This window comes from Protomyctophum bolini (assembly GCF_963924005.1).
Source record: "Protomyctophum bolini genome assembly, chromosome: 8".
NCBI lineage: Eukaryota > Metazoa > Chordata > Actinopteri > Myctophiformes > Myctophidae > Protomyctophum > Protomyctophum bolini.
In genome coordinates this window covers 32,635,245-32,658,876 of record NC_137869.1, presented here as the reverse complement: position 1 = coordinate 32,658,876, position 23,632 = coordinate 32,635,245, and the positions used below count along the sequence as shown (strand labels likewise).

Sequence of the window (23,632 nt, the reverse complement as noted above, 5' to 3'; positions counted from 1 at the left end):
GCTGTCTGCCTTCCTGCCTGTCCAATTGTCCATGAGTAGCTGTCTGCCTGCCTGTCCAATTCTCCATGAGTAGCTGTCTGTCTGCCTGTCTATGAGTAGCTGTCTGACTGCCTGCCTGTCCAATTCTCCATGAGTAGCTGTCTGTCTGTCTGCCTGTCTATGAGTAGCTGTCTGCCTGCCTGCCAGCCAGCAAGTTGGTTAACAGAAAATAAATTGTTATGGCTGAGTATAATAAAATACAATAAACACAATTTGCCTGAAAATAGATTACCCAGCTATGACCTTTTTCATGAAAAAAAATGAGTAGTGATATGGCTGACTGAGTAAAATAAAACAATCTACCTGAAAATAGATAGCTATAACTGAAGAGCAATTTCCGCAATTACCATTTCCGCAATTTCCATTTCCGCAATTTCCATTTCCACCATTTCCGCAATTTCCGCAATTACCATTTCCGCAATTTCCGCAATTACAATTTCCGCAATTTCCGCAATTTCCATTTCCATTTCCAACTATGACGTGACAGAAACGGGGAAAGAGCCAGAGACTGAGTGACACGCAGTAAAGTCTGTCGGGCTTGGGAATTGAACCTGTGACACACTGTCGGGCTGCAGGCTATCGCAAATGACATGTTTGTTTGATTGTTCAGGTTCATTTATTTGTTTGTCCCAGAGGGGCGATTTGGTTTACAGCAAGGCATATCACAGGCAGGTAACATGAAACACAAAAAACATTGTTCATTTAGTCTCTGCAATCCAAGTACAGAAACACTGCACTTCAAACTCTGACCTGGTCCGTTTTCTGCAGGCATATCAGAAGAACTTGAGCTCAGAGTTCACCATCCTTGTGTAACTTGTAAATTACCCAATATCCATACAGATGGCATGGGTGGAATTGAAATTGAATACACAGTGGTACTATCATGCAAAGCAATAATATTTTACGAGTGCATAATCAGTTCACCTCACCTCAGGTCAATGCTATATTGTGTAAGGCTGTAAGATAATTATTCAGGAAATTGAAGTGAAGATAAAGTGGCAAGATTACTTTACTAAATCCATACGCAAGTTCAAAGACTCATTCTGATGCATCATTGCGACCAGAGCACAGCACATACTGTTGTGTATTTTAATTAGCCTGTCAGTGTCAAATATTGGTTTCTTTCCACCAGTATTCGTTGTAATGGTATTTCGTTTGGAACAAAATATACAGTGTATGAGAAAAGTTTGCGTGGTCTGGTTATTAGGGTTAGTATAGCAATATCTTTATATCTTTAATTAACACAATGAGAACAATTCAGTATGTAAGTGAATAACTTTATTTGAAAAGAATAGAAAACAGTGCAGAGTAGGCAATCTCATGTAGCCTGGCAACTTAATAGTTATACATCTTCATTTCATAGCCTCTATTAGCGTCATTAGCATTAGTTTCTGACAACATGACATGAGTCAGTACATATACACTGATATGGCATCTGAACTTCATATAAAAATAAATCTCTCAATAAATGAAATACACACCCAATCAACAAAGTTCTAAAAATTGCAGCAGCACGAAGTAAATACTATAGGTCTGGCACTGGTATTATTGGTTTATGTTGTACATATTCTTTAACTTTATATTATATACTTTACTGGATATTAGTGAATAAAAAAACCCACAACGAAGACTATTTACCAGAATACCAGAATTTGATATTCTGGTAAAAGACAGTCTTTGTTGTGTGTTTTTTAGTCAAACATTTCAAGTTTAAGCTATCCAAATGTCAATTAATTTGCTAGTTATAGTTTATTTGTTAATTTTGGATATGGGACTAGCACATTTATAATAACATTAATAATGACAGAAAATTATGTTTTGAAGCTATTGTAACTGAATGAAACTGAGCTATTATTGTTTTTTTTAAAGGTCTTCAGTTTGAATGTCTGTTCAAGCATTAACAAATGAAGACACTCCAAAAGAAGCTATACAGAATGTTGTCTCCATGTTCTCCCCAAACCAATGGACCATTGTACTGTATGTGGCAATTTGTGTTCCCAGTGGGATTAAACAAAATGTTTGGAGTGCTGCAAAATGATGGTATCGGTGACAAAGATCTTCCACGGTAGATACTCCTAGTAATAAAAAGTACAAGATTACCCTGAAATTATAAAAGAAAAAAATGGTCTAGAAGTGCTTATCAGCTATAGATGGGCAGCAGAGCTATATCATTAGCACATTTGGAATTATACAACACTATAATAACATGCTACCATCTAAGCACAAGGGAGAGAAAGATATGAGGGTATTCCTCTGTATCCAACCTTTGAGGAGAACATGTGAAACATACAGCCCACGGGCAGTCGCTCAGTCACTCTCTAAACTCCCAGCACAACTCTGTGTGGTGTGCAACACTAGTGCATATTCACTGATATGGCATTAGCCTATTCTAGAAACATGGCCTACACCAAAGGAAGACCCATGTCTATTAGTAGTATTCACAGAGCCAGTGGTAGCAGAGCTTACACAGTGCAAACTATATGCCGGATTTACATGGAAACGGAATCTGTAGACATCAAGAGGTTCAACATCAGATTTCCTCTTCCTATGTGCATGCGGCCTTGAGGAGACAGAACAACACAGTCATAGAATAATGTAACAGGTGGCAGCATATGCACTGATATGGCAGCTCACCCTCACAGCCACAGAATAATGTAACAGGTAGCAGCATATGCACTGATATGGCTAGCTCACCCTCAGTAAACAAAATGGCAGTGGCACCCTCTTCATCTCCCATATATAAACCCATAGGCAGCTTTCAACATGGTGTCCTCTATATTAATCGAACACACAAGCAGGTAAATCATATACACGAAAAGATGTATACGGATAATCAGGGACAGCAGTTATAGAAGGTCTGTCTGTGCGATGACCACAGTGTTTTCGGTTTGGCAGATAAGACAGGGAGGGATGAGGAAAGGGGATGGGGGTGACTAGACTATAGGAAAAGAAGAAGAGAAGAAAAACGATAGAAGGAGACAGGAGAGAGACTTAGGTATGGCGTGTCCCCCCCCCTCTCTCTCTGTGTGTGTGTGTGTGTGTGTGTGTGTGTGTGTGTGTGTGTGTGTGTACTGTGCGTGCACGTGCTTCTACATCCAATTGGCCAACATGGAGCTGAGTAGCGCCATCAAAAGCAGCCACACAGAGGACATCACTGTACAGACAGAGATGAGAGACAGAGTGAGACAAATGACTAATATTACAGTAGAGTATTATACACTGCCTTTTATGCAAGCATGCTTGACTGTATATGATACACTGATACAGTATATGGGACCCTAAATTATGAGTATAACACATTTATTTAGCTTGCTATGGTGTTGGTCTTCATTTTTTAAATAATGCAGTTATGTGTTTGTGCGGTATATGCCGTATGTGTGTTGTTACCTGCAGTAGTTGAATTACACTCCATGTTAACCAGGGCGTCTACATAGGCATCTCCCAGCCACTCCTCGTAGGTCTTCCTATCGGCCACGGCCACTAGACGGACCGTTGAATCTTTGAAGATGAGATCGGTGCCCTGATAGGCTGACGAGTCAAACATCTTAAATTCCGTACCACTGTCACTGCTGAAATACTTCTACAGAATTAAGGGGTGGGATAGCAGTAAAGAAATGTAAGACAGAGGAAGGCAGAAAGAGAGAGAAAGCAATACAGAGAGACACCAAGAGAAAGTACACGTCATTAAAAACATCAAAACTAATGACTGAAAAGGTGTATTTTGAGATTTTTTGTAATAATAAGCTCTCATGTGTATGACCTTGTGCTTCTGTATGCTGAGAGTGCATTAAGAAGGGAAGGAACATACATTTTATCAAGACAAGAGAAAAGAAAAGACAACCAATCCTTTACAAATCAGTAGCTTCTATTGTGCAGAGCCCCCTACCTGTGCAGAGTCCAGTAGTCCATATACAACGTGGATGTTGGTGTCAGGCCGTACCATTACGGCGTGGGAGGGGACCCTGGCCAGGTTGCAGTATCTGTACTGGGTGACCTCAGCCCTGCTGCCCTGGGAACACAGCAGCTGGAAATCAGTGGACACCAGACCCTCAGCCCACGAGTCGCCGTTACCTACACAGAAAGAGACAGAGAAAAAAAAGACGTTTTTTGCCGTGCCACAAGGACACACACACGTGCGCAAACACACACACACACACACACACACACACACACACACACACACACACACACACACACACACACACACAGTTTTAGTATATACTGTATACTGATGTTATCTTACCGTCAGTGTTGTCGAACACAGTGGAGTGTTTGATGAAAGCCACATCTCCTCCTCCTTTAGCCAGACACCTGGACAGTGGGGGAGAGAGAGAGGGAGAGGGGTGGGCTTTAAAACCTGTAATAAATGACTTTTCATTTAATGGAAATATTATGAGGATATAGACAGGAATATTTTTGACAGAACTGTTCATGCTCCACTAAATTAGGTAAATAGAGTAGTTCATCATTGCGAGACTGTAAGTACATATCTATATCTATAACATTCATGAATATTTATGATTTCACCCGGATGTCACTGGTATTCGGTCTTGATAGCTCTGCATGAGAGATTGGTCAGATTTGGGTCAGTGTTCCCCATAGTTGATAGATTGGTCAGAAGTTGGGTGAGTGTTCCCCATAGTTGATAGTTCTTCTACCAGAGCTGTTTTGATAGAAGTCAGATTACAGTGGGAGTAGGAACTAGCCTTCAGAACCATAGGGGGTCTAGCCTATACCCGTCAAAACAAGAAAGGGAGTATGAAGAGAAACTTGTCAATAACAGCTTTTATCGACGAAGAAAGTTCTTACATGGGATGGATTATGTTTAAGCATGTACGAAACCTAACCAGAAAATCAGCATGTAAAACATCCAACTCATTTCTATCTATGTCACAGGTTCTTATCCCCAGAACAGGTTTTTGTGAGCATTACAATAGCTTACCTGAAAGCTCCGGTGTATCCGTCATAAAGATCCATTCCCTTTACACATTTGTTTTCTCTTGACAAGTCTCCAATACACAGGCCACAGAGGTTGTTTGGGAAACCAGCTTGATTGGCACCCGGCGCACAGCTCTGCTTGAAGAACTGTCCCGCCGCTATGCCCCATGGGGAAAAGAAAAATACAAGTTAATAATAATAATATATACATAATAATAAATACAAATGAATTTAACAGTCTACTCCAGCTCGATTAGTACACCAAGACGGAGACAGACACACATACCACTCACCTTGGGGAATCTGACATTGCTCAGGTCTGATTAGACCTTTCTTCATCAGTGTTGCTATGGGAATGTTCCATCCGGCTGTGCGTCCGTAGCCGGTGTGACAGGAGGACTTGCCGCGCAGATCCTCCAGGCGTTGGATGTCACGGTTACTCTTCTTCACCACAGCAATCGCATAGTAGTTGGAACCATCAGCCTCAGCTGTAGAAACGGCGAGGTGTTGTGTTGTTCAAAGACATTCACTGTTGTTGCAATGCATTTTCCTATACACATGGCTGCAGAGGATGATTCTATATACTGGGCCTATACTTGATTGACTAAAAGTTCTCACCAGTATAGCTCTCTCCTGTGGCAGGGATCAGGCCGAAAGCTTTGCCAGCTGTGTATATGTCACCTCCATCCAGAGTAATGGCATCAGCTTCCTTATTCTACGCACGCACGCACGCACACGCGCACACGCACACACGCGCACACACACACACACACACACACACACACACACACACACACACACACACACACACACACACACACACACACACACACACACACACACACACACACACACACACACACACACACACACACACACACACACACACACACACACACACACAGTTTATACATTAGTACACCTTAAACTGAGTCCGTGTAAAGTAGACTTCAGTTGATCTATATACGTTACTTTGAAGTATTATCTAAAACTAATTTGTATGGTCAAAAATCTATTTTCTAAAAGTGATTATGTGATTATTATCATGATTCTATTGGCTCTTATAACCTGGATTCTCTGCATGCAGTTGGTGTGAGAGTCTCCTTGGATACACTGGATGGATGGTTGTAGACCTTTCTCATTGAATGCCCCAGCCATAGCAACACACTTGTCCCGCTCACTGCTGGACAACACACACCACCGCAGGCTGTTTGGGATCTCTGCTCACACAAATACACAAACACCAACATGGAAAAATGGAGGTCATGACTGAGATAGGTGAATCCGGCAAACAGACTGACAGACAGACTAAGCCGGCGATTGATATAGCTATATATTACCTGAGGGCTCACAGTCCATGGCTCTCAGGGCATGATAATATGGTTTGCCCATCCAGACCCTGGGATCCTCTGACTCTGCTTGCAGGAACCTGGAGGCTGTATTAGAGAAGAGCACAGTTCCGTCCCCATATGCCGTTGATGTGAAGATTGAGAAGTCTGACTTCAGCTGCGACAAAAAGTAAGAAAACACATTCGATCGGTCAGTCTCACACCTTTAGCTGCAGGAGCTTAGAAGAATCTGGTACATGGTAAGAGATATTGATACTTTATTTGGAGTAAAATTCAATACATTCAAGTTGCTTTATTAGCATAACTGTCAAAAGCACATTTTAGGGCCCATTTCATCATCTACTCAGGCTTATGTGAGCACCCTAGAGAGTGACAATGTGACATACCACGCCGTCATTCAGCATGTTGTAAACCACGGAGGGCGTGATGCCGTCACGGACCACAATGTGACAATGTGACATACCACGCCGTCATTCAGCATGTTGTAAACCACGGAGGGCGTGATGCCGTCACGGACCACAATGTGACAATGTGACATACCACGCCGTCATTCAGCATGTTGTAAACCACGGAGGGCGTGATGCCGTCACGGACCACAATGTGACAATGTGACAATGTGACATACCACGCCGTCATTCAGCATGTTGTAAACCACGGAGGGCGTGATGCCGTCACGGACCACAATGCCACGTCTCGGGACGCGGACCAGGTGGCATCGGCGCCAGTCAGTCACAGGAGCTCTGGTCCCGTCACGACACAGCAGCTCATAGTCTGAAGAGATCAGACCTTTTGCCCACGCCGGACCTTCACCTAGTGGGTGAAAAAAAGACCAATTAACCAACGACGACTATACTGTATCTCACTGGTTCCCAAACACCGGGTCGGGACCCATAATTATGTGGGTCGCAGACACATGTTTTTCTGTCTGTGCAGGAGCCTTTTCCCTTTTTTATAAAACAATCAAAAAGCAAAAACAAATGTTTAACGGTAGTGTAAGTGGATTTCTTTGGTTAAAATAAGTGTTAAAAAAGCTCTATATTGTGATAGTTGTCATTGTGTTTGTTCAGTAAGAGGAGTCTCCACGTCTTGCTTTTTATTAAACAGAAAATGCATTTTCAGAAACTGAAACTGGGATAACAATGTTATCCAATCAGGATAGAGGAATTGTAAGTGATGACACAAAGAAAAGAGCAGACAAAATTGGAACTGGACCATTATAAAAAATGAAGGTCATAAATGTTACTCTCTTCTGATTGGCTGAAATTTTGTCACCTACCTGAAAATGTATTTTATTAAAGAGCCGGAGAGACAGGGAGATCCCTGTCTAGATATACAAGCTCAAGCTTGTAGATCTGATATTTTCTGATATTTTGTTTGGGAACCACTGAACTAGTGGTTCTCAAATTGGGGTCCAGAGACCCTCAGGGTTCCTTGAGGCGGTCCTCAATGGACCCGAGGTCTGTAACTATATGAGAGCGTACAAATTGAATTAATATAGTTGTATACTCCCATCAGAGACGGGGGGGGGGGTCCTTGAAATTAACCACTAGACTGAAACATAATTGGCGGCTGACAAACAAGTTACTTAGTTACCATCGGTGTTCTCAAAGACAGTCGTTTCCTTGATGAAAGCCACGTCTCCCGCTCCATCAGCGAGACACCTGCACAGAGAGAAGAGCAAGTTAACAAACTGATCCCAGACATGCAAGCAGGTCTATGACAGACACCTGCACAGAGAGAAGACAGTGGGCAGAGCAAGTTAACAAACTGATCCCAGACATGCAAGCAGGTCTATGACAGACACCTGCACAGAGAGAAGACAGTGGGCAGAGCAAGTTAACAAACTGATCCCAGACATGCAAGCAGGTCTATGACAGAGTGGTCAGAAACCATCAATCTATGTTCACATATAGAGCTGTCCAAGACTGTTCCTGTGATTCAAAAAATGTATTCTACATCCCGACAGTTTTCTGAAAAGGCTATGTTTCTATGTCAGTCGTTCTTTGATTTAATTTTTTTTGCAGATTTACAAACTCGTAGCGCGCCACTCGGTGGCGCGCTATGAGCTTGTAGATCTGCTATTTCTCAATAGCTAAACCATAACATAATGCTAACACCAAAAGGGGTTCCCGCCCAGAATGGGTTTTAACAAAGGAAAACAAGGAGGGTGAAACGTCATAGCCCGTCCTCATATGGGTGAGTGTATGAAGGTGTCTACCTGAAGGCCCCCGCATATGGGTGAGTCCTCATATGGGTGAGTGTATGAAGGTGTCTACCTGAAGGCCCCCGCATATGGGTGAGTCCTCATATGGGTGAGTGTATGAAGGTGTCTACCTGAAGGCCCCCGCATAAGAAAAGTATCGCTCCTGTTCGCTTAAATCACATTTGCTCTGTCCATGGGCATCTCCTATACACAGTTGACACAGAGATGGTGTGTTGGCACCGGGGATACAGCTAGCGTTGAAGAAACCTGCAACGCCTGATCGCACACACACGCACGCGCGCGCGCGCACACACACACACACACACACACACACACACACACACACACACACACACACACACACACACACACACACACACACACACACACACACACACACACAAACACAACATGCAGGCATGAATGGATATATTTTGAGGAAAGGTAAAGTAGGCTATGTATATGTATCAGCCAGTGCATGTATGTATAATCTACTGTACTACTGTATTTGCCAACTTGGTATGTGTGTATGTGTGCACTCGTGTACACATAAATATATACAATACGTGTAGAGCAGTTGTGATTTACTGGTGTAATGGAAGTCGAATGTGTTTTCCTCTATTTCAAAATCTGCTGTCAAAACCAACACTGTTTCTTACTCTGTTCAATGTTGCAGCCCATGACAGACATCATGCCCTGGTCTATGAAGTATCCTAAAGGCATGTTCCAACCAGCGGTTCTGCCTTTCCCAGTGTGGCAGCTCTTCTTCCCTGCCAGGTTGTTGATGGTGATGCCACCAGCGTTCGCCTTTTTCACCACAGCAAGTGCGTAATACTGCGTACCTGTGTCTGAATCAGGAACAGACCAAGTGTTGGGGGTTAGAAACTGTAACATATAAGTATGTGTGGAAGTCAACATGATGGTTCTTGGCTGCAGACTGGCACAGTGCCAGTGAGCGTATCAATTCACTTAAAATATTGTGAATCAGGCTTGATAATGATGCGTATAAGATAGAAAATGTAGATACAAGGACAAGGGAAGCTTGGCACTTTGTGTAATGTATCAGCAAATTATTGGAACTGGGATTTCTGATGAATTGTTTATTGTTTGAAGTTATGATAGAATGTGTGACAACACCTGTTAATACCGCATTTTTGAGGGGCGCTAGCACACGCGTGCGTGCGTGTGTGTGTTTTGATGATTGGCTGAGCACGTAATGTGATGAATGATGATGTATGCTGTTAAGTGCGCCCCTCACATTTTTTAAATACTGCGTGGTCATACTAATAATCAGTCAGCAATATAGTTCTAATGATGAGGTCGCTCCATATGTCTCTCTTTCCATCTCTGTTTAAAGGTGGCTATATTCCCAAAAAAGAGCCATCAGATAAGACTGATAGAGTGTTAGCTTCCAGTTCTACTGATTAGGCCTATGTCACGCGCATCTATATTAAAACACAATTCACAGTACTAACACAGCCATGTGTGACTACAGCTCATGTGTATGTGGTACTACAGATTGAAATACTGTACACTTGTAGCTGAATCTGGTGCAAAGTATAGTTATGTGTGTAAAAAAATCAACTAAAAGTAAAAACTAAAACTAAACAGCCATACACTGAGCTAAGCGGCACTTGTTAGTTGTTCCACACTATGCCTCGTATATGTATTTTGCTGAGCTGCCTTCACATTTGATTAACTGCAGATCATGACAGCTTGGAATATTATGGTGACAATGTGGCCTACAGTATATTTCTATTTAAGTAATTGTAGTCTTTACCATCACTGGTTGATTCTCCAGCAGCCATTTTAAGGGGAGCAGTCTTTCCCTGATCGTAGATGTCAGATGTGGACATGGATAATGCATCTGCTTCGTTTCTCTGAAGGAACAACATAGAGCAGACATGTACATGTTTAAAGCTATGTGTTCTGTTCCTCTGTTCCTAGTGTTAATGTCCCTAAATGGACACATTCTGAGCAATTCTTAAGGGTGTCTGAATAAATAATATCCATAATAAGTATTTATGGATATATGGATATGGATAAGTATTTAAGATGATTTAGAATTAAGAATTTGGTGCCTCAGTTAATGATGCAACCTCTACAAGTTTCAGAACCCTCGAGTTCACATTCTCAAGACAACACTATTGTTTTCTCAGTCCAGAGTTGTAAAAGTCCCATGTGTTGTACTCTGAGATCATGAATGCACCTTTTGAACCTTATGCTGTTCAGTGCTAATTATTGGTCATCTATTAACCTCAAAGGGCATGCACCTACGGACGGCTGCAATTCGAAACTGCCCCCCATAAAATCTGAATCCCCACACCCCTTTTCCCACTCACTGTATGTTTCTTTTCCCTTTTTACCTCCTCTAATGATGATTTCCAGTTTTTTGCTATATAGAAGTGTATATTTGTACGTCATATTTGTAATATTATGAATTGAACATGGTGTACCCTATTGTAAACAAGTGTAATGCTTTATGGTGTCGTCCACAGTTAACAGTCTTGTATTGAGTTGTACTAGAAATGTACTGTAATTCTCCAAACTGTTAATAAATACTTGCTGCTGCTCATAATGCAGGATGTCTCTGTTGCCTGGTTTCTTTCCCAGTGATCAAAGCTTGTGCTATTGTCCCTGAAAGACTGATTTGGCTCAGCCATGAAGTGAGATATACATAGACATACATGGTGAGAATTTGCAATTTGATGCTAATAGTTTGCCATTCACATATGTTTTCACAAGTTCGCAACTGACCTGTAGTTTCTCAACACAGCCTTGAACATTCACTCCAGTGACACAGCTGAGGGTGGGACGGATGGATACGGCGGAAAAAGACTGTGCCATGGCCAGGCATTTTCTCTGCTCATTGTCTGAGATGGTACACCATCTGATGGTCTTCTGACCAGAGACTGGGCGAGGGAGAGACAGAGGGGGAAAAAAGAGTAGTAGTAAAGATATAGAAAGGAGTCATTTTCTGAATTTCTAAAAGTAGTCAATAAGAACATTACCCTAATACATTTGTAATAATAACTACTACTAGACTTAACCTATGATTGTATGTTAAATTATAAATAATGAATAATGTCACAGACATATTACAAAGGTAACAACATAGACTCTAAAATAAAATAATAATATATAAATAATAATTAGACATTTTGCAGAAAGTTAGCGAAAGTTTCGTTACCTGTGTGTAATATTAATAGTAGAGCTACGAGCACTCTCCACGTGGCCATGGTCGTATCCTGATGGTGAAATGGTCCTGTTTCTCCTTTGCTCTCCTTTATACCAGGTTACCTTCTGCTGATGTGAAAGTGCAAATACCAGAGTCCAAGATTCCACATCCAGGCCACGCCTATAGCCTGAACATGTAAAATAGCTATACTTCCAGGATATTAGAGCACATTCAGCACAACTGTCTAAGAAGTGATGTAATTTCTGGATCACGAGACTCCCGCTTGCAGTTATGTTTCTGACTCTGTATGAATGTAGCTGTGCTTTCAAAGTAGTACAGTCCTCATCTGTGCCACCCGCTTATACCTGGAATGACACGTCTCTGCTAGTGGGACCTGGCTCAGGGCCATGAAGGCCAGCACAGACGTCCTTTGACAAGCAACAGGAGCTCACCTCTCCCCTCTTTTTCCTCTCCTCTTCTCCTGGGCTCACTTCTACTCCACACCTAATGCTGCCATCCTCCCATCTCTTTCACTCTTTTTTAAATTCCTCTCTTCTGTCCTTTCCTTTCCTCCTCTCTCCATTCACAGTGGTTTTCCATGTTACCCTTGTTGTTGCAAACAGCAACCGACCACTGGAAATTGTCTGTAAATAAACCAAGCTGACTCATACCCTCAATATTTCTGCTACTACCAGAAAAACAAACATATACTATAGGCCTATAGCAACTTTTTAATTATGCCAATTCCCCTGTGTGTATAGTCCTATGGTATAGTCCCTGTCACTGCTGACCCCTACTGTTGATCTTAGGGAAGGAGTAGACAACCACATGTCTCCTGAAACACATGCAGTTACCACTTACCAGCCCCTTCTTTTCACCTGACAGAGGAGTTTAGTTGGGTGCAACGCATGAGGTGGAACATGCTATCCTCCCCAGTTCCGTTCCCCGCTGAACAGGTGCCCAGACCTACGTGTAGAAATTGGTAGGCCTAGTGGTGTAACATGTGTCGCTGTCATGTCAGTATCATGGATCATGATTAGTATCAGGTTAGGCATAGTAGTGTAGTGTTTGTGAGGTTATAGGCATAGTTTTAGTGAAGTTAATAGAGAAAGTGAAAGTGAAGATTTTTTTATGTTCTTCCACAGAAAAGTGTAATGACCTGGTGACCTATGAAATGATGACCTATGATGTCAATGTTGTCAGTTACTGGAAAGTAAGAAAGAAATTTCACCGAAAAGTGAGTTAGAATCTCAAGAAGGGGAAGTGTTGCCAGACTGCCTAATTGAGTCATAATTTTAGGAAATGTACCTACATATATGTTTGCTCACTCATACATAAGATACAACTCAATATATCTGAAAACATCCTACTATAAATGTGCCACGTCTCTGTGTGTGTGCGTGTGTGCGTGTACGGTTGTAATGCACGTAACTCGAGAACCGTTTGACCCACCGATTTCACATTCGACACACGTGTTCCACACCCCCACAGCGAGTGCAGTGCCAGGTACCCACGGTTGTCCAGAACCACCACAAAAGGCTCTGGTCAGGCTCTGCCAGTGGGCCTAATGAGGCCAACTCCTTTCACCTGGGCCAGGCTCTGCCTGTGGGCCTAATGAGGCCAATTGAGGCTCAACCAATCAGGCTCTGCCAGTGGGCCTAATGAGGCCAATTGAGGCTCAACCAATCAGGCTCTGCCAGTGGGCCTAATGAGGCCAATTGAGGCTCAACCAATCAGGCTCTGCCAGTGGGCCCAATTGATTGCCAAGTACACTTTTCAGTTTGCAGTCTTCACACACACACAGGCACACAGGCACATACACAGATCTCCATATGATGTGGGACACCGGCTGACAGTTAAAACGGGTGCTATGGCAACGTATATCATTAGGTTCCCAAGTTGCATCGTTCCCAAGTAGGCCGGTGGCCGACTGCGACGGGCACGTACAGGTCTAGTACGTTTAATGGAAGGTTGTAAGAGAATGGAATAAGGGTAACTGTGGTATAGGAATAGATCAGCAGTTCTGAACCTTGTTTGAGCTCATATATTTCACTTCAATAATTCTTGATATAATTTGTTATATCAAGCGCTTAACAGTCAACACCATGCCTATTAATTCGATAGTCTAATTTGATAGACTTAAGAAATGTTATTTAAACCTATTTAATACATAAGTAAAGGAAAACATAATTGAGGCCAGGTAGGTTGAAGAAGAAAGGTATGTTGTCATGTTGACAAACATAGAGGCTAATAGCACACAGAAGAACATTACAAGGTGGTGGTTGAGTAAGGATATTGCCAAGCCATGAAGCCGGTTTCTCGAGGCAGCTTGATGTACACATGTACACCCCCTGGACATGATGCTAGTATGTCACAGGGACTTTCCCCCAATCCAACCCTTGATGCTGAGTGCTAAGCGTGCCAAAGAGTCTTTGGTATGACTACATGGTCATCATAGGTCACCAGGTCATTCAGTTCACTGTTTCTCAAATAGTGGAAAGACATTTAAAAAAAATCAACAAATCCTACATTACTAAATGAATGGTCAGGGACCACATGCAATACTTCCAGGGACCACCAGTGGTCCACCTGTTGAAAACCCCTGACCTAGCTGGTCGTGGTTGAGTATAGTTTTGAGTAGGACAAAAAACAAAACAAAAACATGGTGACTGCCTCTGCAGCATCAGGGCAGAGGATGTCAAGGGTAGGCACGCACGCACGCACACACACACACACACACACACACACACACACACACACACACACACACACACACACACACACACACACACACACACACACACACACACACACACACACTTTCTTTGTTACTTTCCAGTAACTGACAACATTGACACATCATCATAGGTCACCAGGTCATTAGAACACTTTTACATGGAAGAACAAAAAAAGATCTTCACTTTCACTTTTTCTATTGCATGGCTAGTAGGGACCACATGCAATACCTTCAACGGACCATCAGTGGTCCACAAACCACCTGTTGAAAACCCCTGGTCTAAAACCGTAACACTTAACTTCACTAAAACTATGCCTAACTCACATCCTATCGTATGGTATACTTATGTCATCCATGTGTATTGACACATGGTATTATGCTTGTTATTGTGCTATTGTATTTTCTGCTTTTTTGCTGTGTGTTGTTGTGAATTGCACAGAGACCCCTTTGGGTGATGTTGCACTATAAATAAAAAATAAACTGAACCAATGGGACAGATACATCTACTACACGTCTGGAAAACCGGCCAATCTCTTTAAAGCTACACTTTGATGGCCCACCAGATGCCCAAAGCCCTGCAGAATGGGAAGATATCAAAGGAACGGCTGAATGCTGCCTGCAGGGCTCACGTTTTTCTGGCTCAAAAATAACCCGTGCTTGCACCCATTAAGACAAGTGAACCACTCAGTCTTAACTCATTGACCTGCACATCGCATCCTGGCTGTACGCCCAGACATCCTCTCCAGGTACAGACTGGCACCAACCAAAGGTCTTGGATGTATTGTACAGGTTATGAGGAACATCATTTATGTGAGAGAGACAGATAAGATACTGCATGATCAATAAAACTATAAAGAATATTGTTTTTTTTACAGAAGCCATCAGTGATTTGTTTAATTACTGTTAATCCATCCAATGTAAAGAATATAATAATTATGTTTAACTATGGGAGTTTGCAGTTTAAGTCACAATTTTCTTTTGGGAGGAGAGCTCTACCATCTACTATAAAATTGAGAAAACATGCCACCATGGGCATTGATCATTAGGCAGGGACTGACAGACGTTTTCCATTTCTTCCATTTACATCTCTGCATGCTAGTGTTTCATGCATGCGGTCACATCAAGTGTGAGATCCATTGAAGCCATGTCCTTTCCATGTGGATCCCACAAGTCACATCATTTCTTACTTTTACGCTTCAGCGCAGCAAATACACTTCTGTATATCATCACTGTCGGGCAGAAACCAGCTTTCCCCATTTTTCAACTTTACAAAATAAAATCATTGCTACTGAACACCCTTTACGTCTGAGCTCACATTGAACTCATTCACTACGTGTCGTGCAAGGTCTCAAAAGGTGAGAACAGCACATTCAGCAGTTCCAAGTCTTTTTCATTAGGCATCTGTGTCTTCTGTGACAAAGGTAAAAGGGGTGTTTGCACAGGAAGCCGCTATCAGTCTATACAGTCACTTCAGTCTATAAAGCGGAACATTGCCTTCATAGGAGGATGTTATCTATAAGCTATAAATTGATTTAAAAAAAATACGCTCTCTGACTTCCCCCTTTAAATATAATTGTATTTTCTTATCATCTTCATGCACCACTGCTAATTACAGCAGGAACCAATCTCTAATTAGCAGAGTGCTACTACAGAGCACATGAACTGCATGAACCCAGTTAGATGAAATCTAGTCTGAACCTTTGAACCTACAGTATATCTGAAGCACTTCTAATCATGTGATGAGAGGTGATAGTTCTAAATATACTTTGTAATGCTTTTACACCACAATACCAACTGGGACAAATCCACCTGGGGTCTCTCAATTTAAATTCATTGGTCTAGAAGACCAACATGTGGGTCAGCACTCGGCACCTATAGTCTCAGACAACTATTCCACAACCTCCGAATGCTATATAGAGTCTGGAACTACACCTCCCGACATCCGAGTAAGGAAGCTGCCATTTCCGTTGAGGGAAATATATTTTAAAATATCTTTAGAGCTTATTTTCTGCTAAGCAACAAGCTATATATGCTTAGATGATTTCTATTTAAATTATGATCAATTTGCACGACTGTAAAGACAAAACGGAAGTGGGACCGGAACTGATAAATTCACTGCACCGGATGTAAATGTACGTCAAGTCTAATCCAACAGTGACGTAAATTTATGTCATGTCTTTTCAGTACAACATAGGAATGCCTCGCAGTTGCTAGGCGATCAATAAAACCGTGAATTAACCGGAAGTGAAAAAAACTCTGCCTCCATCCGCCTCTGTGTAATCAGACGTTTTCAAATGCATTTATCTCGGATTCTTTTCCCAGATTGCATTTTTTATATATTTGGCCCTGACTTCTTGGTCAACACCAAATGTAGGTCCAGTTAAGCTATTAAGAATCACTGGCAAAGACACCATAAGAAACAAGCTGCTGCTGCTTGAAAAAGAGAAACAACATGCATATCCCCAACCCAAGTTGCTGAACAGGAAGTAGAGAAGAATACATAAACGGTTGCACAATGAGGGCTCCAATGAAGAAGCTTAAATTCTTCTTTGGCAATAATAGTTTTCCTTGCCATCCAACACCAGTGCTCTATTTAGCTTTTATCTCTGTTTTCCTAATCTGTGCTGGAAATGGGCCATGCTGTTCTGTGTCAACAACCTGCTGCTAAAAGTAGATAGAGACAGATGGACAGAGAGGGGTGATACCATTACAATTTGGCAAATGTAGTTGTTTTCTTCACATCCAACACCAGTGTTCTGTTAAATTCAGGCTTCCTCATGCCTTCCCGTAGGCTATGTGACCCACCAGCTTGCATCTCCGGTTATTTCTCAACTCTCTGAAATGCACTATAATGTTAAGAGTGGGCAGACAAAATCATGAGAACTCGAGGACGATGACCCCATTTCACCCATTCAACGCTTTCAGACTAGGTTTGTGATTGATGCATATACAATGGGGCAACAAGCTTTTGGTTAATGAGTGGCTCAGAAGGAAAACCTGCAAACAATACACATTCCATGCTGTTTTGAGGTACTTTCTCAGAGGCAAATATTGGACGTTTTACTCCTCTACAATTATTTAAAACCTTCAGTTACCCTATTTGCCCTATTTTTTACTTCAGCTATTTGAAAATAGCAATGGCTAGCTCACCTCTAACCTTTTGGGGATTCAAAGAGAGAGATGACGTCATTTTGTAGTCCTACGTTACGTCCGGGTCCAAGTGGCACCAGCTCCCGTCATTTTGCAGTCCTACGTTACGTCCGGGTCCAAGTGGCACCAGCTCCCGTCATTTTGTAGTCCTACGTTACGTCCGGGTCCAAGTGGCACCAGCTCCCGTCATTTTGTAGTCCTACGTTACGTCCGGGTCCAAGTGGCACCAGCTCCCGTCCGCATCTCATTGCAAATAGAATATCTATTCACAATGATGTTATTTTTCAGAAAGGAAGCCATTGCGGGTTAAAATGCGTCTTAATGCTTCCAACTCGAGTAGAATTATTAATGTCAATAAAGACTATTATTATCATTATTATTCATGATTATTATGATTCTGACATGATACTGACCATGATGCTGCTATGATACTGACACAACACTGACCATGGTACCGACATGGTACTGACCAAGATGCTAGAGAAAGAATAGAACTGGCACATCCACTGGACGGTAAGTGTAGGACCAACAGTGGATAAGGCTATATGAAAAATATGTGTCTGCACACTGTAACTTTGTAAAGCTCCCAGTCAAGGCTTTATTATAGATTAACATTGCTTGTCTGACTGTTAGCTGCTCTTTATAGATGAAATGGGGCTGGTGATGTCGTGCAGACGGGTGAAGTGTGAAATCTGTGGCGCCAGGTTTTATGTGGCTCAAATTTGACCGCTGTCAAAATCAGATTAATCCTGTCTGACAGTTTACTGGAAGAATGATCAACTGGTTTGACAGGATTGTGTGTGTGTGTCTGTGTGTGTGTGTGTGTGTGTGTGTGTCTGTGTGTGTGTGTGTGTGTGTGTGTGTGTGTGTGTGTGTGTGTGTGTGTGTGTTCGACTGTGCGTGCGTGTGTGCAAACGTGCAAATGTGTGTTGGACAGGTCTGTAGGCTTAAGAATGTGATAAGAGTCAATGTCAGTAATGTGTTAAGTTAACATCATATCTCTTTCCTCATATTGTAAATGTTTCATACTGTACATGTTAGCACGGGTGTAGTCACAGTTATGATAAATGGTTCTGCAGGGATTCAAGAGACAAGGGAGGTAATGTAAGTGGGCATCCGAGAGAGAGAGAGTCTGCTCAGAACACGGTGTGTCTGTGCGTGCACGCTCGCCTGAACATGAACAGAACACGGTGTGTGTCTGTGCGTGCACGCTCGCCTGAACATGCTCGTGTGTGCAATTGAAGTCTGCGAATGGATCATGGGGGCTAAATATATTTAAAAGATATAGTATAATATAATATATATATAATATATATTATATATAATATATATATAGTATAATACTTTAAGTATTGTTTTGGTCATTCTTATTTATTTAACCAGCCCAATGGCAATTTGACCGACATGGTGGCAGGCATTACTATAAAGGGAAATGACCACATCAGACAGCAACAGAGACCAGTAGAAACAGCTGTAGAGGTGAAAGTAAAGGAAAATATATTCATATTTACAGTAGTTATAGAATATTCACATTCATACAGGTTCCACAATGCAAACATAATTATTATTTCTGGTAATCGGTAAGGTTTTTCAATAAATCTCAATAAAGACTTTTTATTTAGTACCAAAATAGGCAGTTAGAGCGGGGATAAATATTATATGTTAATATATACGTAGATCCATCTGTGTGTACAATAGAGTCTTTGCATCAGTGCTTCACTCTAGCAGACAGTGGCTTGGGCCCCTGGCTTAAGGCCAACATATGCTTCGTCGAAATGTTTTGTGGCGTTGCTCAACACTTTTCTGCCAAAGCATAAATAAGCCTTCACTGACATACAGCCAGGGACATACAGAGTCACTAGTTCTGTCATCATCTGGCAACCCCACTTTATCTATTCATTCTGGGAAGCCTTTGCTCACAAACATAGAATATTCTGTAAAGCTTAGAATCTACTTAAGCCTTCCGAGTCCAGCACTATTTAGCTGAAAGAACCCGTCGTCTGCATGTCGCTGGTCTCCAGTCAGGTTGGAAGAGCTGCCAGGGGAGGGTGGAGACAGGAAGTGGACTGCGGAAGTAGCGAGGGCCCATACAATGTCCGGGTCACCAAAAGCAATCGAGCATGTCAAACTATAAGCTTAATGTGGACAAAGATTGTCTCAATGATGTGAAGAATGTACTTGAATGTGTCATTCATGCTAGCAAGGCAAAAGGTGAGTCTCTCTCCAGTCTGACACCCGCAACTCCTACACCTATAATGACCCCACAGATGCCTTATTCATTAATTCATTCATTCATTCATTCAACTCTGGCACACCAGCATGATGGACAACCACATTACCAGTTGATATAACTTAAAACGTTGTCGTTGATTCGGGTGAGTTTCTGACAGAGAGATGAGAGTAGTGGACCGTGACACATGCCCATAGGAATACTAAGATGCTAGCGACGTTTTTGACACTGTCACACCAAGATGCTTCTAGACAGCTGGCCCCGTTCTGTAAGTGGGACACTATAATAACGATGATGATGATGACAGTGAAGAAGATAATACAGAGCTTCTTGTTGTGCTGGAGAGCTGAAACTAATACCACACTATGAACCTGGAGAGAGATGGAGGAGTGGGACGGAGGGTTAGGGAAGGTAGAAGTCTGTGGGATAGAGTCACAGCCCAGCATTTGGGTAACCCATTTTCTTAAATCCGATTTGGGCGACGGTGTCGGGTGTTGAATAGCCAAGTTCAACGACGTACTGTACAAGCTGGCATACAAGCTCACAACGCGCCATGCCGTGCGCCACCGCCGCGCAACGTAGCATGAATTAGGCTTTAAGCTTTGGGGGACCCAGACAGAAAACATGTGGTAGATTCACATCTACCCATCTATAAATGTACCAAGTCTCTGTCTGTCTGTGTGTAATCCACGGAACTCAAATTCGACACACGCGTTCCACACCACCACAGGGAGAGCAGTGGCAGGTGTCGAGTCGGTCGGATCCACGTCCAGAACCGCCCCAAAAAGGCCTCTGCCCGGGCTCTGGACAGGGCCCTGCCCCCTGCCCAGGGTCCATATATGGGCTCTGGACAGGGCCCTGCCCAGGGTCCATATATGGGCTCTGGACAGGGCCCTGCCCAGGGTCCATATATGGGCTCTGGACAGGGCCCTGCCCCCTGCCCAGGGTCCATATATGGGCTCTGGACAGGACCCTGCCCCCTGCCCAGGGTCCATATATGGGCTCTGGACAGGGCCCTGCCCAGGGTCCATATATGGGCTCTGGACAGGGCCCCTGCCCAGGGTCCATATGGAGCTGGCCTGTTCGGACATCATTCTGACGTCTGCATAGACTCCATATTTATTGGGCATGCCTGACGAAGAACTCCATATATGGGCATACAAGGGACACAGACATAATATCTGGGTGGGGCATGCATTTCCAACTTGCATCGTTCCAACTTCCAAGTAGGCCAGAGCCCAACACGCACCGCTCTAGTATAATAAACTATAAGTCTAGCACTGAGCAACTGTAGAGATATCCAGTCTATGTAGGGTTGCCCAAAATGAGGCAGGGAGATCAACAAATATCCTCTGTTCTGGTGGAGTCAAAGGATATTCTTCTGGCTGTTTGTATTTTGATGCAGCCTGATTCATTAATCAAGGTTTTATTGAGAATTTCTGCTCGTTACATGACACGGTAACGGGCATTCCTAAAACAAAACCTAAAATGCTAGTAATCATCTGTGCTACATTTCCCAACTGCAGTTGTACTATAGCTTTGCTTTGGCTCTCGGTAATTGATGTCTGGGCATCCTGTTGACTTTACCACATATCTATAGCCTACTGACTGTCTGTGGGGGAGGGATGGACAATGACAGAGAGGGGGGGGGGGGGGGGGAGGGAAGATCTAAAAGGAGTGATGATGCAATGAGAAGAGGAGAGAAATCAAGGTTTTTGTCCCAATAACATGCTCTTAAAGCTACAGCGTGCAAAAGTCTGCCTCTTGGTGACATTATTATTGTTACAAACCCATACATGAATGCATTACCCTTCGTTAAAATGACAACAACGACAATAATCATAACAAAGAAACAAAATCAGATAATGGTGCATGTTTCCTCGATTTTGAACCACTACCTTAAACATTAAGGAACTGAGCCGTAGAAAGAATCCACCAATAGGCTGCTTGACAGACATTAGCGCCTCCCATTCCAGGAAGCAGCAGTCCGAGATAGTCCCAGCCTTGTTTGAGCGTGTGTGCTTGTGTAGGTACTTGTGCGTGGGAATGTGTGTGTGAATGTTTATGGGCATGTGTGAGTGCGACAGAGAATGTCAGTTGTGTATGTGTGTGTGCGTGTGTGTGTGTGTGTGTGTGTGTGTGTGTGTGTGTGTGTGTGTGTGTGTGTGTGTGTGCACGCGAGCCGCTCAGAGACGCTCCTTGGTGGGAACCCAGATGTAGGGGCCAGACTGCTCCTCAACAATCTGCTTCACCTGTGAATACACCTCCTCCAGAGAGGAGCCCTGGACCATAGCTACACGGAAACACGGACGGACGGACGGACGGACGGACAGACAGACAGACAGACAGACAGACAGACAGACAGACAGACAGACAGACAGACAGACAGACAGACAGACAGACAGACAGACAGACAGACAGACAGACAGACAGACAGACAGACAGACAGACAGACAGACAGACAGACAGACAGACAGACAATGAAGAGAGGATATAGACAGGGGAGTGAGAAACAGCAGGGGAGGAAGAGAGAGAGGAAATAGACAGTAAGTTATCATGTGGGTAAAGATCACTACCTGGCATTTATAATAATAGTAATTATTCCTAGAGTTAGTGCAACAGTTACATAATACTTAATCAATAATGATTCAATCTGATCAATGTCATACTATCAATGATTTTAAGATTTAGATGGAGGGGTCACCCACAGCTAATTGGTTAGGATGTGTATTATGTGGACTCTAATGACTGATAGTGACTCCCTAGTTTGACTCATCATGGTGGCATTATAAGTTTTAGCGCTGAGTTATACCGACCCGATAATTAATTGCTGCAACTTGGGGTCAGCTATTGTCCTCTGGTTTCATATACATTTCAAAGTTAAGTCATAAAAACGTGTTTAGTAAAATACCTCCACTTTTCCACGAGCTTCACACAGAGCACATTCTCCTACCCAAAGGGACCTGAAATGATTGACGTCCTTTGGGGAGCACATACTGTACGTATGGGGCACACATTTGACAGGTGCGTTGCAAATCGTGCATGGGGAATTAATCACCTGTTTTCTTGAAGTACCTTCAAATGGATATGAAACTAGAGGACAAGTCACCCCAAGTCACAGGAATTCATTATCGGGTGAGTACACACACAGCGCTACAACGTTGAATGCCACCGCGGTGACTCAGTGACACAGGAGGGCATGTGGGTGATGTATGGCTGACTGTATGGATTACATGAAATGAATGTACAATCATAATGCCATGACGTGTTTCTTTCTTTCTTTGTCCTTTTTTTTCTCTCTCTGTTGATACTGCTATGTGTTATGGTCGCACTAAACGTAATTTCATTATGTCTCATACAGTGACATTCTTCTCTTATCTAGGGGTAGGGCCAGGCAGACCATTTTCTGCATGGCACTCGCCTTCTCTTTCCAAGTGTCCTGACTTTCTCTCGCTGACTATCAATAAATGATGCAAAATGATGTTGCATTCAAATGGTGGACATCTCCTTTTGGAACTGAAAACCTCTTCTTCAGAATATTTCCCTTTCATTTGAAGCTCTAAACTCATTTAAAGGTATATTCATTATTCAGTGATTTCACAAAATTCAAATATCACTTATTGTTTTGTTTTGTTGTGATAATCCTCCCTTATATGGTCAGTGTACTGACCATATAAGGAGTTTCTCCCTATCCCCAGTGGACCCCTGGGGTCAAAAAACCATAGGTTTCGGTTTTGGCTAGGTGGTGCTAGAAGGCTAGGTGCCTTCATCCAATAAGGATAGAGATTGGCCTTGCGCCAATCATGAT

General features: G+C 42.7%; 2 protein-coding genes across 4 annotated transcripts in view; both read right to left on the bottom strand.

Moving 5' to 3' along the window:
* Positions 1-1,300: 1,300 nt before the first annotated feature.
* On the bottom strand, positions 1,301-12,009 carry meltf (melanotransferrin). Its single transcript, XM_080769316.1, has 16 exons — positions 11,720-12,009; positions 11,287-11,441; positions 10,310-10,409; positions 9,189-9,377; positions 8,661-8,805; positions 7,920-7,987; positions 6,952-7,136; positions 6,318-6,483; positions 6,046-6,197; positions 5,596-5,692; positions 5,271-5,465; positions 4,982-5,135; positions 4,283-4,350; positions 3,926-4,110; positions 3,427-3,619; positions 1,301-3,193 (listed from the first exon to the last, which is right to left on the bottom strand). Exons 1-16 carry the CDS (start codon positions 11,766-11,768, stop codon positions 3,129-3,131), a joined length of 2,166 nt encoding a protein of 721 aa, XP_080625442.1. The 5' UTR covers positions 11,769-12,009; the 3' UTR covers positions 1,301-3,128.
* A 7,069-nt stretch (positions 12,010-19,078) lies between these two features.
* Positions 19,079-23,632, bottom strand: part of LOC308319970 (disks large homolog 1-like) — a 128,321-nt gene continuing 123,767 nt past the window's right edge. For all 3 annotated transcript variants that reach the window (XM_080770215.1, XM_080770216.1, XM_080770217.1), the window contains one exon: positions 19,079-22,117. In XM_080770215.1, coding sequence (XP_080626341.1) covers positions 22,011-22,117 — 107 coding nt within the window. In that variant the 3' untranslated portion in view covers positions 19,079-22,010. The remainder of the gene's footprint in view (positions 22,118-23,632) is intronic.

What these genes read in the sequence shown, in the direction of transcription:
- meltf (XM_080769316.1), bottom strand. Translation starts at nt 11,768, where the DNA reads ATGGCCACGTGGAGAGTGCTCGTAGCTCTACTATTAATATTACACACA. An exon ending in TGTCTTTGAGAACACCGATG is followed by an intron (nt 7,137 to 7,919) that starts GTAACTAAGTAA and finishes TTCACCCACTAG; the next exon opens with GTGAAGGTCCGGCGTGGGCA. An exon ending in TGTGTTCGACAACACTGACG is followed by an intron (nt 4,111 to 4,282) that starts GTAAGATAACAT and finishes CTTTCTGTGTAG; the next exon opens with GTAACGGCGACTCGTGGGCT.